The sequence below is a fragment of the Chironomus tepperi genome, unplaced genomic scaffold, assembly GCF_022539635.2.
Source record: "Chironomus tepperi strain 1889 unplaced genomic scaffold, CSIRO-AGI_Ctep_v1 contig_376, whole genome shotgun sequence".
NCBI lineage: Eukaryota > Metazoa > Arthropoda > Insecta > Diptera > Chironomidae > Chironomus > Chironomus tepperi.
The window spans coordinates 975355-998143 of record NW_027226498.1 but is presented as its reverse complement, the minus strand read 5'-3'; the positions used below and the strand labels follow the sequence as shown (position 1 = coordinate 998143).

The 22789-nt window shown below is 30.5% G+C and overlaps 5 protein-coding genes across 9 annotated transcripts; 2 read left to right on the top strand and 3 right to left on the bottom strand.

Moving 5' to 3' along the window:
• Window positions 1–38: 38 nt before the first annotated feature.
• Window positions 39–5414, top strand: Uggt (UDP-glucose-glycoprotein glucosyltransferase). The gene is made up of 9 exons (XM_070647568.1): window positions 39–165; window positions 233–3587; window positions 3648–4233; window positions 4351–4507; window positions 4582–4626; window positions 4691–4764; window positions 4826–4990; window positions 5055–5210; window positions 5271–5414. Exons 2-9 carry the CDS (start codon window positions 234–236, stop codon window positions 5303–5305), a joined length of 4572 nt encoding a protein of 1523 aa, XP_070503669.1. The 5' UTR covers window positions 39–165; window position 233; the 3' UTR covers window positions 5306–5414.
• A 1095-nt stretch (window positions 5415–6509) lies between these two features.
• On the top strand, window positions 6510–15097 carry LOC139096149 (uncharacterized). Of its 5 annotated transcripts, none has more exons than XM_070647807.1 (5): window positions 6510–6633; window positions 8409–8678; window positions 9250–9593; window positions 9655–10134; window positions 10193–15097. In XM_070647807.1, exons 2-5 carry the CDS (start codon window positions 8661–8663, stop codon window positions 10662–10664), a joined length of 1314 nt encoding a protein of 437 aa, XP_070503908.1. In that variant the 5' UTR covers window positions 6510–6633; window positions 8409–8660; the 3' UTR covers window positions 10665–15097. The 5 variants fall into 5 exon arrangements, with proteins under 5 accessions (XP_070503908.1, XP_070503909.1, XP_070503912.1 ...); XM_070647808.1 differs by having other exon boundaries at window positions 6517–6659; XM_070647810.1 differs by having other exon boundaries at window positions 6524–6540.
• On the bottom strand, window positions 15077–17762 carry LOC139096148 (uncharacterized). Its single transcript, XM_070647806.1, has 3 exons — window positions 17610–17762; window positions 16503–16623; window positions 15077–16449 (listed from the first exon to the last, which is right to left on the bottom strand). Exons 1-3 carry the CDS (start codon window positions 17662–17664, stop codon window positions 15138–15140), a joined length of 1488 nt encoding a protein of 495 aa, XP_070503907.1. The 5' UTR covers window positions 17665–17762; the 3' UTR covers window positions 15077–15137.
• A 468-nt stretch (window positions 17763–18230) lies between these two features.
• Window positions 18231–20292, bottom strand: LOC139096147 (uncharacterized). Its single transcript, XM_070647804.1, has 4 exons — window positions 19761–20292; window positions 19563–19700; window positions 18839–19492; window positions 18231–18779 (listed from the first exon to the last, which is right to left on the bottom strand). The coding sequence occupies exons 1-4, from the start codon at window positions 20239–20241 to the stop codon at window positions 18286–18288; spliced, it is 1767 nt and encodes a 588-aa protein (XP_070503905.1). The 5' UTR covers window positions 20242–20292; the 3' UTR covers window positions 18231–18285.
• Window positions 20293–21346: 1054 nt separating this feature from the next.
• Window positions 21347–22236, bottom strand: LOC139096151 (NPC intracellular cholesterol transporter 2 homolog a-like). Its single transcript, XM_070647813.1, has 4 exons — window positions 22034–22236; window positions 21845–21958; window positions 21728–21778; window positions 21347–21666 (listed from the first exon to the last, which is right to left on the bottom strand). The coding sequence occupies exons 1-4, from the start codon at window positions 22107–22109 to the stop codon at window positions 21455–21457; spliced, it is 453 nt and encodes a 150-aa protein (XP_070503914.1). The 5' UTR covers window positions 22110–22236; the 3' UTR covers window positions 21347–21454.
• Window positions 22237–22789: the final 553 nt, after the last annotated feature.

The following is a 22789-nucleotide window of genomic DNA, read 5'->3' as shown; positions in this document are numbered from 1 at the left end:
ACATAAAAGTTTCTTAACATCAATTTCCTTCTCTGTCTATAGAAAAAAGACAGCTCAGTAGTTTTCAATTAATAAAATATCGTGATTTTATTTATTTTAATCATTCGCTAACGTTTGTTAATTATCTTAAGGTATCTAGATGGTGCGGAGAAACTAAACAATAAGGTAAAAATATTTATTTAATTATACTTCCATACATAAACAAATTTACCGAAATCTTAAATTATTTTAGGATGAAATACGGAAAAATTCTTTGTAGTATATTTGTAATATTAATTAAGATAGCTTTATCTTACACTGCTAAAAGCCATCCGATCTCAACATTAGTAAATGCAAAATTTAGCATAACACCTGTACAACTAGAAGTATCAGAATATTTATCAGATACCTCAAATCAAAAATTTTGGATTTTTCTTGATGAGCTGACAAATGCTAATCTGGATGATCTTGAAACTGATCTTGATCGATATAATAAAACAATAAGCATTGCCAGTACACTTCTTAGTCATGCACAGACAAAACTTTTGAAATTTTCCATATCACTTCGATCACTTACTATAAGAATTCAATCGCATTTTATGATTGCTGATGACATACTAAAAAGAGGTGAATGTCGTGATTCAAAGGCATTTGTGATGTGTGGAAATGAGTTAATATGCTCAGTCGATGAATTAAAGAAAAAGCTTAAGAATGTAAAAAGTGACAACATAGAAAATTCGGACTTGTACAGCTTCGATCATATATATCCAGGTACTGAAAATAATGCAGTTGTAAACGTTTTATATGGTGAAATTGGCAGCAAGGAGTTTAATGAATTTCATAAAGTTCTGAAGACTGAAACCCAAAAGGGACTCATTAAGTATGTAACACGTCATTATATTAAGGAGCGTTCATTAACCAAAGTAAGATTATCAGGCTATGGTGTTGAATTGCATTTGAAATCAACAGAATATAAGGCACAAGATGATTCGCCTACAAATGAGAAGGACAAAACTGGAGATAATGAAACCGACACAGATGAGACTGAAGTTGATGGCTTTGATTTTAAGACGCTTAAAACTATTTATCCACACTTATCACATTCAATTGATAAAATGAGAGCAAGTTTGTTAGAAAAAAGTGAAGACATTGCTCCTTTAAAAGCATGGGAATTCCAAGAATTGGGATTACAAGCAGCTCATCGTGTAGCTACCATTCAAGGTGAAGAATCACTATCGATCTTGCAATTTATAGCACAGAATTTCCCAAGTCAAGCCAAAAGTTTAATTAATATACGTGTTGGTGACGCATTCAAAGCAGAAATGAAGAATAATATTGATGCATTCGCAAGGAATCTCAATTTGCAACCACCAGATGCTGCACTTTTCATAAACGGATTGTACTTTGATGCAGAAACTCTTGATGCTGAAACACTTTTGGATACATTAAAGAAAGAATCTTCAGTATTAGATGGATTGAAAAAAATTGCCTTACAAAGAAGTGCGTATGCTCCTCTCCTTGCTTTAGATTTTTCATTGCAATCAAAAGAATTTGCTATTGATATAAGAGATTCCTCAGTCATTTGGATAAATGACTTAGAGTCTGATAAGGAATATAAACGATGGGGATCAAGTGTAATGGATATGCTTCGACCAACATTTCCAGGAATGATGAGAAGTGTTAGAAAAAATTTCTTCAATTTAATGCTTGTATTTGATCCAATTAAACCTGATGCACGAGATATTTTAAGGATGTCTGAGAGCTTCATAGCCAATATGGCACCGATTCGTTTTGGTGTTGTTTTCGATACACGTCTCGGAACTGGTAAATTAAGTAATGTTTATCGCACGTTGAATTGTGCTTTCAATTATATGCACCAGAAAAAGGGAGCACGTGATGCACTTACATTCCTGATCGATGTTTATTCATCAACTTTGAAGGATAAAGATGTCGAAATTGAAACCATTCAAAAAGTCTTCAAGAAAACAAATCCAAAACTTTCAAAGGATGACTTAGAAGATGCTCTTGGTGAAGATTCTGATTTTGATTATGGCCGTCAATTGTCTGAAGAATTCATAGAACGATTAGGAGTAAAGCAATTGCCTCAAGGTTTATTAAATGGTGTTTTGTTAAACGAAAAGTTGCTTAATCGCGACGAATATGAAGAATTAATTTTAACTGAAATTATGCAACAAACTGTAAAGCTCCAGAAAAAAATTTACGTAGGTGAATTGGCAGATGATGAAAATGTCATTGACTACCTTATGCAACAACCCCATGTGATGCTTAGATTAAATCAGAGAATTTTATCAAGTGACAATCAAGACTTTCTCGATATGTATTCTGGTAATGCATATCCTGATGTTGAAGATGTTACTACTCTTCAGACTTTGAATAATGAGGACTTGACTGCTACTCTGATGAAAAATCTAAAATATTTCGAAACGAAAAATTCTCAAGAAAAATTCATGAAAAATAGATTACATTTCTTAACTTTATGGGTTGTTACGGATTTAAATAACGAACGTGGAAAAAATATCCTTCGTAATGGTCTTGAGTTCTTAAAATCTAGTAGTGGAGTACGATTATCGTTCATTCCAAATGCGGATAAACCCTCTGCTATTTCAAACAATAAGGATTTGAATGCAATCATGTGGAGCATTTTGAATACCCTTGATGGTAAAGAAGCCATTGAAGCAGCACTACAATTGTTGAATGGAAAATATGAACCTACAAGCAATGTGAAAGGATTTTTAAAAGCAGCAGAACTTCATCTTAAAATGTTGCGTGTTTATTGCCAGAGAGTTCTTAAATTTAGAAATAATGACACAAGTGTTGTGGCCAATGGAAAAATTTATGGACCATTTGACGAAAATGAATTATTTACTTCTGATGATTTCAATTTATTGGACAAGATTAATCAAAGGAATTACATTGATAAAATTAAATCTGCTTTTAAATCCATCAAAAATGACGATGAACCAATTGAGATAAATTCAGAAGTTATGCTTCAACTTTTATCATTATTGATGCCACGCCAATCATCAAAAAATAGATTCAACATTCCATCAGAGTTACGTGAAGAACATACAGTCATAAAACTACCTGCAAAATTGGAGGATGAACCAAGCTTCAATATAATAGGAGTACTTGACCCAGCTTCTCGTGGAGCTCAAAAACTGGCACCATTGTTATTGCTTCTACGTCAAATTATAAATTGTGATTTGAAAGTATACCTAAATGCAGTTGATAAGCACTCAGACATGCCTGTGAAAAATTTCTATCGCTATGTCGTAGAACCTGAATTAAGATTTTCTACTGATGGAAAGTTAATGAATTCCAACTATGCAAAGTTTGTTGGACTTCCAGCTAATAGTTTATTGACACAAAATCTGGCAGTTCCGGAAAATTGGATTGTTGATTTAATTCGATCTGTTTATGATTTGGATAATATTCGTTTATCTGATATTGGTGGACCAGTTCATAGTGAATATGAACTTGAATATCTGTTACTTGAAGGCCACTGCTTTGATTCAACAACAGGATCACCACCTCGTGGATTACAATTCATCTTGGGTACCAAAGAGCAAGAATCGGTTGTAGATACGGTAAGTTGTGAGTTAATTCAGTTTGAAAAAGAAATTTTATAAATATTTTATTCCTATCAGATTGTCATGGCCAATTTAGGATATTTCCAACTTAAAGCAAATCCTGGAGCATGGATTCTTAAACTTCGATATGGAAAGAGTTCTGAAATTTATGATATTACTAATGTCGATGGATTAAATACGATTCATAGAGCTAGCGATGGATATGTTTCAGTTGTCATCAACAGTTTCCGTTCACATGTGCTTAAAGTTCGAGTGACTAAAAAACCCGAGAAATTAAGTGCTGATTTACTTGGTGATGATGAAGCACAAACTGGTATCTGGGATTCAATAACTAGTACATTTAGCGGTGGTTCATCTACAGATGCATCCTCTGAGACAATAAATATCTTCTCCGTCGCATCAGGACATCTTTATGAACGTTTATTAAGAATTATGATGCTTTCATTATTGAAACATACAGAAACACCAGTCAAGTTTTGGTTCTTGAAAAACTATCTATCTCCACAATTCAAGGACTTCCTGCCAGAAATGAGTCGTGAATATAATTTCCAATACGAATTAGTTCAGTACAAATGGCCAAGATGGTTGCATCAGCAAACTGAGAAACAAAGAACAATTTGGGGATATAAAATTTTATTCTTAGGTAATATATGAAGCTTATTTAATATGAATGCATGAATGTATATGATTGTGTGACCGTTTGTTATTTTATTCATATTGCTCATTTTGTTCTTGTTATTATTATTTCCATTCATATTAGACGTTCTGTTTCCCTTGGATATTAAGAAGATTATATTTGTTGATGCGGATCAAATTGTGAGAGCAGATATCAAAGAACTGTACAACATGGATTTGAATGGAGCTCCTTATGCCTATACTCCATTCTGTAGCGACCGTACTGAAATGGACGGTTTTAGGTGGGTAGTTTATAAAAGAAAACTTAAAAAGATATTCAGGATTTCTATTTTCAACATAAATTATATAATTTCAGATTTTGGAACTCTGGTTACTGGAGAAACCATTTACAAGGACGAAAGTATGTCATATTTTAAAGATAAAGTTTGAACAATTTTCTTCAATTTAAATTTGTTTCTTTACAGATACCATATTAGTGCTTTATATGTTGTTGATTTAAAGAAGTTCAGAAAGATAGCTGCTGGCGATAGATTAAGAGGTATTAACAGAAATGAATGAGAATAACATGAAGATATAATAAAATTTTGCATTAAATATAGGTCAATATCAAGCGCTTAGTCAGGATGCAAACAGTTTAGCAAACTTGGATCAGGATTTACCAAATAATATGATTCATCAAGTCCCCATAAAATCATTACCCCAAGAATGGTTATGGTGCGAGACATGGTGTTCAGATGAAAGCTTAAAACATGCTAAAACAATAGGTAATATTCCTAAAATTTAGACATATATATTTAATCTAATTCCTGTACATATACATATAAATAGATTTATGCAATAATCCAATGACAAAGGAAGCTAAATTGAGTGCTGCTCAACGCATAGTTCCGGAATGGAAAGATTACGATGCGGAAATCAAAAACCTAATGGCACGGATCGATGATGAACAACATCAAGAGCAATCGACAGGCAAACAAACAAAAGGTATTAATCTATCGACAATTACTTCTGATTGACTTACTTAAAGTTTGATTTTATTTACAGAAGAAACTCCAAAAGACTCGCATACAGAACTTTAAATCCATTTTTTGTATACTTATTGTTATCTACTTCCTCTTTCTTTCTTTTTTATTAAAGACTTTGTGATTATACATAATTTGATAGATAATAATAAAGAAGTGCAAAAAAAAAATTACCTGCTGTCTACCTTTATTTCATAAAAAAGTTTCAGATTAATAAAGAATAAAATATGAAATTTTATGAATGAACTTCACAATTCAAGGAGCCCAGCTTTTCTATGACGTCATACACTACGTACTTTTACCATATCTAGATGAACGAATAGAACAAGCAGAACAAAAATCTGGAGAAAAAAAAATTATATTCGTTCTGAACGCCTACACAAATGTAAATATATCAACCAAGACAAGCTTCTTATACATGCTTACATGTTTGAATCAAAGATAGATTGCGTAGGTGGGAAAATTGGCATTCCCCTGAAAATCAGAAAATTTTCATTCATGTTTCTATGAATGAAATTGCATGAGTATTTGTAAAACGGAATGAATAAAAAGAAGACTTTTGTCGAGGAATAAAATTATATGAAATAAAAAATAGCATTTCCTCTACAAACATTATTCTATTTTTAAATACGCCAATGCAATAAAACAATTAAAGGATATGTATGTTGGGAGTAAATATGAGTAGGTATTTCTTAATTAGCAGCAAAGCTTTTTTTACTAAAAATAAAACATAAAAGTTCATAATGTTGATTACTAGGGCAACAAAATGCTTTCAATGACCAACACATCCATTCATTAGAATTACATCATATTTAATAAATGTCCTGAAACTCAATTAAGCAATTAATGAAATGATTTTATTATGAAATATTTTTTAAAATAATTTAGGGTATTATAGATATTAATCCACAGAATGAGGCAAAAAATGAAATAATAATTCAACAGGCAATGATGTATATACACACATAAGGAGAATGAATGAATGTGTATTTGTGTGAATAAGCGCAATGACGAACACGAATTGTAAAATACATGTATTAAGTCGTTATTATTGAATAATGGAAAGGAGAAAAAATCAAGGAGCCTAGATTGTTGCGCATTTTCATTGATAAAAACTGCTTTCTCGAGCTGTACATTATTGAAACCAAAAGCTCTATTTCTCCCCTCCAACATTTCTTACACATACATTCACAGTAAGAACTAAAAGTCACGATAACGATAAAAAATTGCCAACAACCCGAAATTCAGAATTCATTGAAGTCTTGAAAAAAGCGGTCGGAAAAATAGCAACAGTAAGTGAATTTTGTTGGAAGGAACAGAAAGAGAAAAAAATTAAAGTGAGAAGTTAAAATACTAAAAAAGAGCTTTTATTTTAAAATCACATAGTGAGTTCCTTTAAAATGTATCTTAGGTATAATTGAAATATAAGTGTAAAAGTGTTTTTGCTGAAAAAAGGAAGAAAAAATTACTTCCAATATATTTTAATAATTTTTTACATGAGATTTATTCGTTTATGCATAAGTATGAGGCTTATAAGTAAGTTTCTTCTTAAAAAAGTACTATCCTGATGATGAAAATTGAGTAGCTTTTAATTTGAAGGAGCAGGAAATCTTAGTTTAAATTGTTCCTTTATGTTCGCCATTTCCTTTTCATCTCAACGCTCAATTAATGTTGACGCAACTTGTTTCGGATTTTCCTTTAAGATGCTTTGCGCTCCTTTTCACATGAACCTTTGCAAAGTTGTTAAGGAGCTTTTTCATTAAGCACATTTCTAGTACCACAGAATTTTCTAAAATTTATTTTATTATCTCACATCATCTGGATAATTTAATTGAAAAGCACAAGAACATTTCTTTGGGTGTACATATATTGTTCCTCTCATAAAAAGCGGTTTATGTCTTGATCGCTGTATTCATATTGTCCTTTGCATAATTTAATTTTATTGTACATATGTATCCTCCGTAAAATATTGAGATAAAATCTTCATGTTCACACACTACTGTATAGCTGACATAAGCACTTTTTCGTTCGTTTACAAATTTTACTGCAGACAATGTGCTATAATCGCTTCATATAATGGTTAAAAGAAGATTTACACAAGATAAAATGAAGTTTTAATTAAAAAATTAGTGAAGAAAAATAAATATCTCTAAATTAGAATTTTAAGCACGTCCTGTGTACCCACATCAATATCAATAACTTGATGAAATTTTCTATTCCCTTTTTTAAGAAATAGTATTTATCATTCTATTCATATTCGGCTTTAAAGTAAAAAGACTTATGATGTGATGTAGGAGTAGCAATTCTTGGGTTTTAAATGCGCAATAGTGACAAATACCTCTGCCAAATGTAGGAGTTTTTTTGGTAGATTTATTATTAAGACTTCAGATGTTTTTCATTGTACCAAAACCATCAATCTAACCTCAAGTAATTAGATTTTTCCTTCTACACACCTTTTATTTTGTCTTATTATTGGTATTAATTGAATTAGTTATAAATGGTCCTGAAGACTTTCAATCTGAACTCGAAGAAAACTCGGATTTTTCATGGAAAAGTTGAATCCATATACAGTTCGAGTCGATTTCGAGATCTGCTTTGAATTGCACACACTTTGGATATTGCTTCGGTGCTAGTCTTTTCTTCTTTTATCGATTTTTGAAAGTTAAATTCTGCTGGTCGTGCTAAGATTGATGGTACAATAAATTCACTACATCTCTATGCCTTCGTTTATTATCCAGACCGAAGACAATAAGCACGCTTACCTAAATGAGCATGCTCATGAGTGCACTCATTCAATATAATTGAGTATGCTCAATTTTGTAAGCATGATCATTTCTCTTTCTTGGTATAATGGATACAGAGATTTTTTATTTAATGATTCAGTTACTCGAGCATGTTCAACTTGATTGATTGAGTATACTCATTGGCACACTCATTAAAGTGAGTATACGAATAGTCAGTAGACATTTTTCAGACATTAAGCCTCATATGATAAAGCATAACGAATAATTTTTTGTTTTTTCAAAGACATTATACATTAATTTCAAATGCACAATCGCAAAAACAACAAGCATGAATCAAATTTACCTTTTCACAGATAATTTGAGGATCTTTATAGCACAAACGTATTAATTTTACACATTTTACTTTTTTATTTTAGCACATTGCACAAAATTGTCTTTTTGAAAATTAAATAAATGAATAATTTAAACTGAGAATTAAGTATTAAGCTTACTCTAACTGTGCACCATGATATGATGTAAAAAGAAAATAAAATAAGGTGTGAATTGAAAGTTTAAAAAAGATAAAGAAACTTTTCATGTGTTCAGTTTTGTCACTAAGCAATGCATTTAGTTTGTAACACTATAAAAAAATTTGCTTGAATTAAATTTTTCTGCACAAAACCACAGAAATGTTTTATTTTTTCAAGGTAAGTACCTGCACCTAAAGCACTTCTCTAGCACTCTTAAAGCTTCTGTTTGTTTAGCATTGTAGTAAATTCTAATTTATCACTCTGTTCTCATTAAATTGTTTTAATTTTATTTCATATTCACTTTTATTTCAATGAATTTTATTAAAATAAAAATCCATTTAATGCTTCACGTGACTTCTTGTTATTTTATTAATAAAACCAGAGTTCGGCCATCTCAAAAACGACCGTTTTATTTTCAAAAAATTCATTTTTTCGTCGTTAATTTTAGATTTTTGTAACGCAAATTTTTATTTTAAAATAAGTCAAAGTTCGAACTCTTTAAAAATATTCGAATTTTTGAAAATCTAATTTGATTTTGAGACGGCAACGCTCTAAATAAAACCTTAAGGACCGTTTACTTATTACGTTCAGGGAGGATGGGGGAGAGAAAAGCTCGTTATTATATAAAGTAATACGTGAACGGTCCCATATCAAACTAAGTGTTAGTGTTTAAGAATAATCTAAAATTTTAAAAGGAAACTAACAAAAATTATTCAACTCATTTCCTCTCCGATTAACAATTCATTAGAGAACGCTAGTTGAACTTCTAATTATAATAATTCTATTCAATGATGAAGTACGGACCAGTTATGGATCAATAGTAAGAACAGAATATAATGGTCCGAATTCACCTCCAAATGGATTTACTGAACTTAATGCAAAAAGACCATCACCTTCAGGTGGGGAAATAATGAAAAGTACATCTTTAAATTTGAATGAACCTAGTTGTGAGGAGTTACGTGCAATGTGGCAATTTTCTCGAAGACAATCGCGAGCATCTGAGATTACAAATGAAATTCCAACATATCACGATCCATTTAATATGAATGTGTGGGAACCTTATTATCCCACGACAACAAGGAGTTTAGGAGGGTAAATAACTCTGACGCCATTTTAATTAAAGATTATAACTTATTAATTCATATTTCAATAGACGGAGGGTAAGTCAATCAAGATATCGATCGAATGGTCGTCCAGTGTACGGACGAATTGTGCATCACCAACCGCCTAACACACAAATATCCGGTGGACGTTATTATGAAGTTCCTACAAATTTAGAACGATCACGTCCTAATTATGAGGATTTCCTTAACATAAAGCCATACAGTATTAGCGAAAATATGGTTTTAGGAAATCAACAGCAGCAAAATGCAAAGAATGGACGAAAACAACAAAAAGTAAGATTTGGCAATGGAATTACAGGAGGTAATAGTATATCAAGCTCGCCAAACATTGGACAGCATGCAATATTTGGATCAACAGGAATTAATACAATTGCTCCACAACGTGGAAGCTTTCAGAGATTAAAAGAGCTTGTCTGGACTGAACGAGCTCGTGAACTATCTCAACAGAGAAAGAATGAAGAAATTGCAGCAAGAGCAGCTATTCTCAAAGATATAACAAATGGCCAACAGTAAGTAATTTTAAGATAAATAAATGTAAAGTCAGCTAATGCTATCTTAAATCCACAGCTATAAAACGCCATTATCATCATCATCATCATCATCTTTGCCGCCAACATCTTCACGACGAACTTCTAAAACTGGACATAGTAACAATAAAAATAAACTTCTCAAGGATGACAATAAAGGAATCAATAATAAGGACGACGCTCAGCAGTACATGCCATATTCTTTATCACCTTATTGGTCAAATGAGAACATCAAACGTTCTTCACAGCTTCGATATCAACAGCTGACGCCAAATACCGTACTAGATGATAATGGTAATTATCCTGTTGAGAGTGACTTTAGAACGATAAAAGATTATTTCAATGATGGAAATGGATTAATTGATAACGACGTAAAATACTTTGAAGACGATAATGGATTAGATTATGATGTAAATGGATTTTTTAATAATATTAATGATGACAATATCAATGACTTCTACTTCTATATTAATCAACTGCTAGGTAAAAAACCAAATCAAAAATCAATTTAAAAGCTTTAAACGTGAAATATCAAAGGCGAAATTTTTGAAAGTATTAAAAAAATTAAATCATATCACAATTATATTTCCGTACAAAATACTATTAATAATGAATTGATTATTTATTCAACAAAAGATATATTATTTTTTGTTGAATAAAACTCATAAAATTTAATCAGTATAAAGTATAAATGAGAACCATATCAGCACATTTTATCAGAATTATCAAACTTTATAATGATACTAACGAAGAAAATGAAAACTTTAATCTGGCATGGATAATAATAATTACGACATATAAAACTCAATTTGATCAATATCTAATTGAAAGTTTACATTTATAAATATATACCTTAATGAGTATAATATGACTAATGTCATATTAATTGACATACCCATGTAATTTCACATAAATTAACTTAAATTTGTAAGGATTAGAGATTTTCATCATAAGTTTGATTCTGGCACAGATATTTCCATCTTCATTTAAACATTTGTTGCTATTTATTTTCTATAAGGCTGTATCTGACGTCACTATATAATTTTCATTCCCCCTCTTGCTCTCTTTAGAGAAGAAAAAACGATTCGTTCTAACACCTTCATAGAACTCCGATTGTATAATTCTATGTGGGTTGAAACATGAATTTTATGGTTGAAATATTCCTTTTGTGTATAAACTTTTACATTTTTTTTTGTACTGCAAAAGTCATTTTTAGCCTAGATTTGATTTATTTGATTCTTGTAAACAGAGTTATGAATGAAAACCATTTCCCCTTGAGTTTTCAATGGAAAACAAACATCTTCCTACAGAAACAGTCTTAAGGATTTAAAAAAAATAGCAACAAAACCACAGGCGTATCCAGGAATCTTTTGAAGAGGTTTTAACATTTTTGTCGAAACTTTTTGTTTCGAGATTTTTAAAAACTTGTTAACCAGACATCGTAAAGAGCTCTAATAAGTTTTGAGACATCAGTTTTTTAATGCTATTAGTGTATCACATAGTATCTAATCTTTTAATCATTCCTAAATTCGATAATTAATGATTTTAATTCAATTCATTTCATTTGTAAACATACCTGAAGTTGGCTACGAAAGAAAAACTACTCTGAAATTTGAATTTCGAATAACCGTTACTAATATTATTTTCTATAATAGAAAAAGAGCTTTTATTTAAATTTGACATCCTGTCTCTCATAGATCCTTACAAACTATTTACATTAATTGTGAAATTATATGATGAATGCGACAAGGTATATATTTATGTGTTTTAAATAAAGTGACATATCTTCAACCATTAGACACAGATGAAAAACTATAAAATCAATGAAATCTCAATAGAAAATTCTCAAAAGTAGAATGCAGATAGACACTATAACTTTTATGAAAAAGAAGCTTTAACCAATTTTCTTCAAAAATAAATAAATAAATTTCAGCAAAAAAAAAGAGAAAAAATCAATGAGACAATATTTAGCTATGAAAATTAAAGTGACAATAATTCCATGTGAATCAAAAATAATACATTCTTACTTATATACAAATCATTTATTACTTATCAAATAAGATTTAAGATTACTTGACAAGAAAAAAAAATGAATTATGATACACCTTTTTATGAAATTTATATAAATATATATACATATATATTATGAGGCAAAAAGAGAGAATAAACATTTTGATGAAAGCTTACATAAATATTTAAATGACGAATCGATATAATCACTGAATAGTCTTATTCATATTTATAGTGACTATAATGAAAATACAGAACAAACAAAAATAGTGGATAAATGCTATAACTTGAACTAACTTAAATAAATTGTTAATTGGAAATTGAAGTAAAGTAATAAGTTATAGCCTTTTATCGCTGTTGATTTATTTTAGTGTAAATAGATAAAGGCACAAGTTTGTTCGATCAAATTTTCTTTAAATTTTTCACATAAATTGTAAAAGAACATTTCTTGTTTATAAATCAAGCATTAAATAAATGCTTTAAACAATTTGGTGACAGCATTGCAATGATCTAAAGAAGTTCTGCATGCATTTCATCAAAATAAAAAAAAGCCAAAAATTTCATGTTAAGATGTTTTTAGGTCATCCAAAATGATGACCTTTGAAACATCCTTATCAAGGATATCTACGTAAAGAATATAACAACTTCAAATTTTAACTTAACTTCCCAATTATTCTACAAAACTTGAATCTTCATATCCTCAACCAAAACTTTCTATATTCTACTTAACTTACATATCTATCTACATTGTCTTGTGACGATCTCTTTTAAAAATTTATCAAGCTTAACTTTTGAATGACTTAAATTTTGGAGTTGTGATATTATCAACATGTGGCAATGTCAATTGAAGCTGAGCCATTTATACTAATGACATAAACAGCTATTAATAAATCGAAAAAAAGGCATGGATAATAAAGACAATAAATGCATATATTTTTAAATATGATAGCAAAATGAGATGACAATACATGTATGCTAACGAAATAAATTTTGGCATGGCAAACTAAAGACAATAAATGAATTCAATTGAATTCTGAAAGTAAAGATAATAATTTTTGTACAAATTGACTTTGATGTCAATCATATCTTTTAATTTCCTTAATCTATGGTATATTTTGGACAAATTTTTGTTTGCAATCGTTACCAAACTTAATTTTGATTCCATTTTCATCACTTTATACATATCTTTTTATACAAAAATAGACCTTATTTCAGTCAGTAGTTTGAATTCAATCAATATCTTTTGGTCTTGAAAGTTAAGCACTAACTTTATTCTTTTAATTAGGAACAATTACTAAATTGAACTCCTGACAAACAATGAGCATACATACATGCTCATGCGTATACTCGATCATTATAATTGAACATACTCATGAGCATGCTCTTTGTCTGTTCGGGAACACCGCAATAATTTTAGGGTGAAATTGCTTTTGTATGGTTTATGAAATAGTCCAAGTGTACCTGTATAAAATGATGTGTTTAAATTGCTGTTTAATGGTTAATTAGCAAATTTAAATTTATAGAATTAAACTCTTAATTAAAAGAATTGTGCATTTTCTTACAAGTATGGACTATGATTATATATGAGCTTGTGTTTTTCAGTAAGCGTGCTCACAGCATTCTAATCCGTTTTATTTAATTCAAGATAAATTCACAAATTTGCTTAATATCAAAATTATTATCCTCAAAGTACAGTGTTGTCCAAACTGTGTGTCGCGGTACACTTGTGTGTCGTAGAGCAAGATCAGGTGTGCCGCGAATTTTTGTTAAAAATTCCAAACATAAGCTATTTTTAGAAAAAAAGCTCAATTAAAGGGACAAAAACTTAAAATCTCAAGCTACATCCCGATTGACAATAATGGAGAAGGCTCAGTTACGAAAATTTAAAAGATCCGCTCAACCTCGTTTATTAACACCAAATGAATTCAATATGACTTCTAATTAGTGTTAACAAAAGAGGTTTGTCAGAGCCTATAGAGTTCCGTGAATGAGTCTTCTAAATTTTCCTAGCTCGGAAATTTTGAGTATTTTCGACTAACACTGGTATTTCATTGGAACTCAACATATTTTTGAGTATATTTACTATATTGCAGAGCTCGCAGTCGAATCGAATTTCATACGGATTCAACTCAATTTGAGTCGATTTTTCAATTCAAAATTTAAGTCAATTTCGAGCCCTGCTTTATTGATGTGCCGCGCAAAATGTTTCACATCCAAAGTGTGCCGTGGCTCGAAAAAGTTTGGACAACACTGTCATAGATAATATTTAAAGGAAATATGAGTTTTTTTTATTCATTTTTCATGTTCACAGTAAAGATTGTAAAGTAATCAACAAACAATGCTTTTTAAAGCATCAAACAAATACTATGTATTATAAAGAAGAAAAAAAAAACAGAAAACTTATGGATAAAAATAGTGGATTACGCAAATAATGCCTCATCTTCTTGAAAACAAAATTTATTTCCAAGTAGACCCTAATTTTTAAGTTTAAATAATGCAATTTATTTGTAACTTTCATGGGAAAAATTGGTTGTTTTGTCAATCAACAGTAACAACTCTTGTCCTAAAAGTCTTTCACTTTTTATAAGTTTTGAATCCTCAATTGAATAGTTTAGAATTTGGAGAAAATATTTTGAAAATTTCTTATGATAAAAGTCATATCCCACTGATAATGGTAAGACTAGGAATCATTGATAAAAATAATATTTATATAAATGTATATTCCTAGTAAGACATACATTAAATTTCACTAAATAAACACATTTTCCCATGAAATTTTAACACTTAAAATTTTATCAAAAAAATAAAAAACGGTCTAGAACAGCACTGGTAACTGTAATAGTGGAATCAACATGGCAGCTAAAAATGTATTTTATTGTTACAAAGTAAAAAAAAAAAAAATAAAAAAATAAAGTAGAATATAAAAGAAGTATAATATTTATTTTTATGATTCAATATAACATGATATACATGATTTACATTGTGAAACCCGATAAACTTATTTTGAGCTTTTCAAAGCTCTCGTCAGACATCATAATCCACCTACATCTTAAAATTTGAGATATTTCCTTCTCTGTCGATTCCTTTGTGGATGATGAAATTTGAAGCCATTCAAAGAAATCGTCTGACCAGTCTGGATTTTTAGGCCAATCCATTTTTTCAATGACAGCAGATTTTCTAACATTCAACTCGACTAAATTGATGCCAAATTTAGCTAAAAGAAGTAATGTTGACGTAGAAATGCTTTCTCTTACAGTTAAGCTTCTTAAGTTTGGACATTTATGTGCCATTAATATTAACAAATTATCAATTCGTTCATCAAAATCAATCGAAGATTCAAATTGAGGTAAAGATTCATGTCCGTAAGTTTCCAATGTATATTGATAAAGATCAATTATTTTAATAATATCCAATGATGCTTTATTCTTTGGTGTTCTATATGTTACAGAATTTATTGGAGCAAATGACTGTAATGTGATTAGCTTTTGTGAAGCAGATTCTGCCCTAAGATGAACTCTTGCTTTTGGATTTTCTTTTCGAAAGCTCTTCCAAGCTTTTTCTGAACAAGGTGCTACATAATTAGGACTATAATTATTTTGAAAGAGATATAAATCTCTTATAGCTGTTGACGCAAGGAGCTGTAAAACATCATCATCTAAATTCTGTGGTGATATAGTTAAAACTTTTAAATTAAAGAATAATCCAACATGCATAATTGGACAATGAGTACTTGTGACATTTACTAAATATAAACTTTGTAGAACCATCTCACAACTTTCAAGAACCTCGTCAAGTAAATGTTTTGCTTCATATCGTTCCAGCATCAAATCAATAAGCTTCAAATTTCTTAATTCATTTAATTCATACATTAAGCATTTCAAAGTTTTTAAAAGTGATCCACCTGTTCCATATAACTTTACATCCTGTTCATTATTTGCCATATTACATGGAAATAAATATTTAAAGCTTTTAATCCTTTTGCCGACTTCAAAATAAATAGGATCACAATTAGATCGTCGACTTTGTTGAATATTAAAGGTTAACAGAACCATAAATTGTGCGATATTATTAAAGTTATATGAAGGTAATATCTCAATTCCTTTAATGTACCGGCCAACTCTTGTAAGGCATGTTTGTGCACGCATACAATCTAGAACGGGTTGCCATCCACTATAATAGTTGAACTTTTGTCTACACAAAGTATCGTCAACTATTAAAAAGTTCCGCCAAACATTTTTCAAGTAAAATGCTCGGTACCAATTTTTACAAACTAATGTGCAGTAATATCTATAAATAAAGTCTCGTTACAGTTTTAAAGAATAGGATAGAATCATTGTTACCTTTCACTAATTGATAAATATGAAAATATTTGTTCTAATAACAGATCAGGAAGATTAGCCCATTGAACATCTTCTTCAACTCCACGGTTAAAAACATCATCATCAATTTCGATGTAGCATGCTATAAAAATGAAGTTGTTTATATTACATTTGAAAAGTTCAAATGATTTATGAATATTGTATACAAAAACTATTGAAGGTTATCGGCAATTACAGACTAGTTCAGCGTCTTCTAAACTTTTTAGTGCTTCGGCACACCTTAGTAGTAAGTATGCAGTTCATGACATTTTGAAAGAAATTGAAAGAAGACTAGTGTAACACGACACACGGTTTCTACAATACTGAACTAGTTGAATAGTATTAAGGCACAAATTTAAATACAATGAAAATTTCATTTTTAGCATTCGGGCTATAAGTCTGTATGTCTTTAAAATAAAATGTTATTGCGTAGTAAAAAATGTCATATGAACATTAAATGATTTTTATTAATGTTTATGGATTTTCCCGAATTTTCAAATTAAATATTTTTGGATATGCGCGTGGCAAATTTAAATGGATCATCACTTTTTATCAGACTTAACATACCCGAGTGGGCAAAAATACGTTATAACTAGATAAAGGAAACTAAATGTTTAGTTGATGACTAATTCTAACGGCTTTTTGCCAATTCGGGATATCATCAACAGATAGTTAGTCACAATGTATTTTCGTCTTTAGTAATCCCATCATATCATTTCATTTACTGATTAGTTCAATATGACTCAAATTCCAGCAAAAATCATTTTAATTGTCTAGTAATTCAAAAATAAATTATAAATTGTGGTGGTGGGCAACCTGCGTGCCGCGGTACACTAGTGCACCGTCAAATTATTTTTGGAAATGTCATGAATCTACGCAGGCTTACCAGCAAGGTGTCTCGCGAAAAACAAAAGGCTATACACCACTGGTTTATTGAATTTACTGATGCAGAAAATGAAAATAAGCTAGTTAGTTGACGGAACTCTCCTTTTTCTTCTACCTTATTTTTCTCAGTGAGACATCTAATCGACATTTACGGGTCAGGTATGATCTAACTTTAAATAAGTATTTTGCAATATATTATCAAACCTTCTTCGTTTTGGTTAATCTTCCATCCAGCTTTATATGATTGAATAACATCCATTAGAATAAATGGAAAAATAGATTTTTTCACGGAAAATTTTAAAAAACTTGTTGATTTTTGTTTCACTGATGATAAAAACTGAGACTATTTTTTAAAGGCAGAAAAAAAGACGGAAAATATTAAATTGGGTCTTATATCTTCCTCGACATATTCACAGACTATACGCATTTTCTTTATGTAATTTTGATATTCGTATTATTTTTTGTACAATCGAATCGATTACCTATGTAGCACAAATGTAATATTTGTCAGTTATGAAGTAATGATCTAATTTTAGAATAAATATGATGGATATAGATGTAAAATTTCCTACTTTAATTAAGTAAAGCGTGTGAATAATTTTTTTTGAGAAGAAAATTTCAGAGAAAGAAAGAGAATTTTCGTGAAAAACGGTGATCTTGGCGATTTTCCAAGTGAGCATATTTACACACGCGAGCGACTTGGCCCTTTATATTTGTCTGTATTTGTATGTTGCAATAAATGTATCCAATCAATGTCACGAATAAATTAGTCAAACAGAGCAATCAGTTCTAAGCATATGATTATTTCCCGAAAAAAAAAATCAGTTTTTTTGGACAGGTGGTAAGCCATTTATTCAAAACAGTATCATTTACATAATTATTAGGATTGTATGACACAATGAGCTTTATTCTTTTTCATACATTTCCTCAAGTTCATGTCAAATTGTAATCCCTTTGCACAATTAAATAACTTGCTGTCGTCGTTGTAACACAAGAAGTAAGAGTTACAGTCGTCTTTATTAGGCATAAAAGCAATCTCCTTTGAAGAGTTCAATCTCGGACATGTAGCATCATCATCTGGCATAACGTAACTTGTTGGTGCTACACAATTGGCTATTAATGGATGTGCACAATTTCTTAATTCTCTGCTGAAATGTAAACCAAATGGACAATCTCTTTCAACTTCATGGCCATTTACACATAAAATGTATTTTTCACATGATACAGGATGTGAAATAGCAATAATTCCTTCCTCCGGACATTTCTCAATATCGTCATCAGCCCATGGACATTCAGCTTGATCTGGTGGTAAGCATCTATTTTCTGAGATCGACCAATGCAAGCCAGCGCCACATCTTAATGGAATTTCATTTCCTATTTAATCAGAGAACGGAAATAAAAAAAAGCTTCATGATAATCAAATAGGAAACTACCTTGCCAACATAAATAATACATTGTACAGTCTTCAGTGTTTGGAATGAAGACAATAACTCCAGGTGTGTCTACTTCAGGGCATTTCCATTGATTTGGTTCTTCACACTCTGCATCTTCCGGACTCATGCATTGTCTTTGTGAAGGTGAGAAGTGTAATCCAGGACCGCAAGATAATGGAATTTCAAATCCATTAATGCACAAAATAAATCTTTCACAATCTTCTGGATCTGGGATTTGTTCAATTCCAGTGGCTGGGCATTCAATAGCTCCTTCATCACATCCGGCTTCATCAGGATCCATACAGCGATTAGCTTCTGTTGACCAATGTAAATCATTTGGACATGTCATCAAAGTTCTCATACCGTTGAAACAAATGTAATATAAGTTGCAATCATCTTCATGTGGTAAAAATGCCAAACCAGTTGAGGGACAACCTAACTCACATTCTGCAACATCTGGATCTGCACATCGTCTCAAATTTGGTGAGAAATGTTGACCAACTGGACACTGTCGATCAAATCTTGCTCCATTAACGCATAAAAAGTATTCTTCACAGTTTTCAGGATTTGGAATACTATCAACACCAGTTGGTGGACACTGACCATAACTTACTCCTTTTTCAATAGATACGGTTGCTTTAACTTTTGGTGAATCTTTTTAAAACATTAAAAAATAAAATTAAAGACTTTTTTTCTTTGCAGAATCAAAACTTTCAGAATTTACCGATTTTGCTGACAGCAGGTGTGATTTGTTCTGCAGGCATTAAGGAAAACATACAAGCAGCTTCGCTAGGATCCATACAAGAATTTTCAAAAATAGACCAGTGTAGTCCAGCAGCACAACTCATTGGAATTGGAGTTCCTAAATTTTATTGTAGTAAAATTAAGTCTATGAAAATAAAATAGTAATTCTTAATCTTACCAGACCAGCACAAGTAATATCGGGAACAATCGTCTTGATTTGGTAAAAATACAACATTTGTTGGATCATGCTCTTCAGGGCATTCCCATTCGATAGCTTCACAACCAGCTGCTCTTGGATCGACACAGGTTCGAGTGATACGAGAGAAATGTAATCCATTTGGACATGTCAATGTAGTCATTTCCTCTCCATCGACACATAATATATACATCTCACAATCTGATGGATGTGAAATTAATTTTATGCCTTCAGAAGGACAACGTTCTCTATCATCTGGTCTTGGTGGTCGTGGACGTGGTCTTGATTGTGGTGGTCTCAAAATTCGATGTGGCAAGCTCCAAAATCCTCCTGGAAAATTCATACCCGGTGGAAATGGAAATCCTGGGAAGAAAAATGCAGAACCGAGTTGTTCTGCTGGCCCTGCACTGTCTCCAAGTGAAACACACAAAAGAAGTACCACAGAAGTATAAAATTTCCACATTCTGCTAACTTCTTACTCTCAGTCGTTTGCCTATAATTATAACTAAAACATTTCAGAATATTGACTTCCGAATTTATACTTTTTTGTCATCATTTGTCTCTTTCTTGTGATTCATATTGTATTTTCTTTATCAATGAAGTGAAATTTGCAACTAGATAATTGAGTAAAGGAAAAATTTGCAGAAGTAATCGATCAAATAATTTTGTTGGCAATTATAGATTGTCATTTTCTTGTTGCTAATTAAGGTGTTCTTTTTATGTATTATTTTCAGAATTTCATACTATGTTATCTTTTAATAGTAATACGTTAGATTGGTTTTCTAACATGTGTGTAAGCTTCGATATAAGGTGTCTTGTATTTGTCTCTGGAACTCTATTTATATTTTTTTAGGCTATAACAAAATTTTCATCGTCATTAATTACAAAAATCATTTCTAATACTTACGATTCGTTTAGAGCACTTATCAGCTGACATTACTAAAATAATATTTGGAAATTTTGATTTTCATTGTTTTTTAATTACGATTAGAGAACTAATCAATCAGGTATGTAAACTACAAAAAAATGAGTTGGAAGTAAATTAGATAATGTCTTAAATGTTAATATCATGACTATTTTTTGTCAACACTCATCTAAAATGTCTAGACATTTGTTCATTAACCAATGAGACACGGAAACTGTTGAAAATATGTCAACTGTCGTTTAATATTCAAATTATATTTGCAACTACAATTAGTTGTCTTCCCCATTTAAAGTTGTTAGTACCCTACATATAAATTTTTATTCTGTGCCTATTTTAACTTCAAACAATAACCATCATTGTTATTATTTTAAAGCCGTCTGGCATAGAATTACCTGAGTTATTATTTCAAATTACATTCCAACCGAAGCCTTAATTTATAATTTGATTTCCGAGATTCCAAAAATTTTGCTTAAAATCACAAAGTCAATTGGTTCACGTTCTGTACAAAAATTTGTTTATATAAGCATAAAGAATATTGTAGCCATAACACATAAAGGAACTCAAATGACATGTTCATACTGTGGCATAAATAAATGAAACTTTTTGTTAAATTGTTTGAAAAAAAAAAAATAATTACACTCTATTTGACAGTAATTATCTGGAGATTAATTGACGGCTCTTTATTCTGCTCAGCTATTATGAATCGTATATCACACATTTTTATCTTACATCAAATGGTTAATCATGATTTTTAAACAATTTTGACTGGAATTAATACACAAATGATATCAACTTTTTTGCTATTTTTGAGTTCATATTTGACTTCAACATCTAGTTTTGGATAGATTTTCAATACCGGAAATGATGCTTCATATCTATAGACTTTTCCTTTTTCTAGTGGGCACTCTAATCCAGAATCTACGCAGGCATTTTGATTCGGAAGTTTGAATGGGACAAACATACCTGAAAAAAATAACGAATTAGCTTCACATATTTTGGGATATTTTCAAATTTGTAAATATACCTCCAACTTTTCCATGACAAACTGCTGAGACTTCATTTTCAATGTCATTATCTAGATATGATTCATAAGATTTGATTAGTCAATTAATTAATGCCAATTTAATTTAATTAAATTTACTTGAGGTGAACTCAATCGTAACAGTTGCGTTTGTGCCTCTTTTTAATATACAACGTGCCTCTTTTTCGCCACAGTCTGATACAGAAATTTTTGTAAATGTTCCAGATTCCGAACCTATTTAAAATTGTTAAGTTTAGTTTCTAATTTTTATCTCTTACAAAAAAGTAAATAAACAAATGATTGATTTACCACAATTAGTGTATTGAGCACTATAAGCAATCGATAAGACAGTGCTGATAACGAAGAAAAACGCAAATAACTTCATTGTTTGTAATTTTAGAATTTCTTTTATTCTCTTTATGTATATTTATTTTTGAAGTTCTCTTGACAAGCGATAAGCACAGACTAATTCGTTTAAATTTCAAAAGTAGAATGTCTACTACAGTTGAATGGCTGAATATGACTGATATATGAGTGATGAAAATAAAGATTTAGCCAATAGAGCGCATTTTATGTTTGCATACATGTCCAAACAGATACTAATGAAACGTTTTTAAAATTTTGATGAATTAAGATAAAAGCAGACATTAAAATGCTATTATAATTTATGACTGACTATGACAAATTTTGGACAAAAAGAACACATTCGAATAAATCATTTTTTATGGATGAACATGTATCTAATACAATGTAATATTCCAAGAGAATTGTAACGGTCATTAATATTTTGAATTACTTTCGTTAACTTTAACGAAGTTTATAAAATACTCAGTTTAAAGGATTCTACAAAAAAGAACGAGAAGTGAAATTTTTAATAATTAAATCATTATCAGAAAAGATAGAAGGCAGTCATTAGTGAGACATTCCAGAACAAGAAGACAAAACTTTAACAAATAAATTTGTATATGAATGTTTCATATCAATGATTACAATTAAAGATGATTTTCATAAAGGACCCATACAATTTGTGATGTATGCTGTCATGCATAAAATTATTACTGCTAA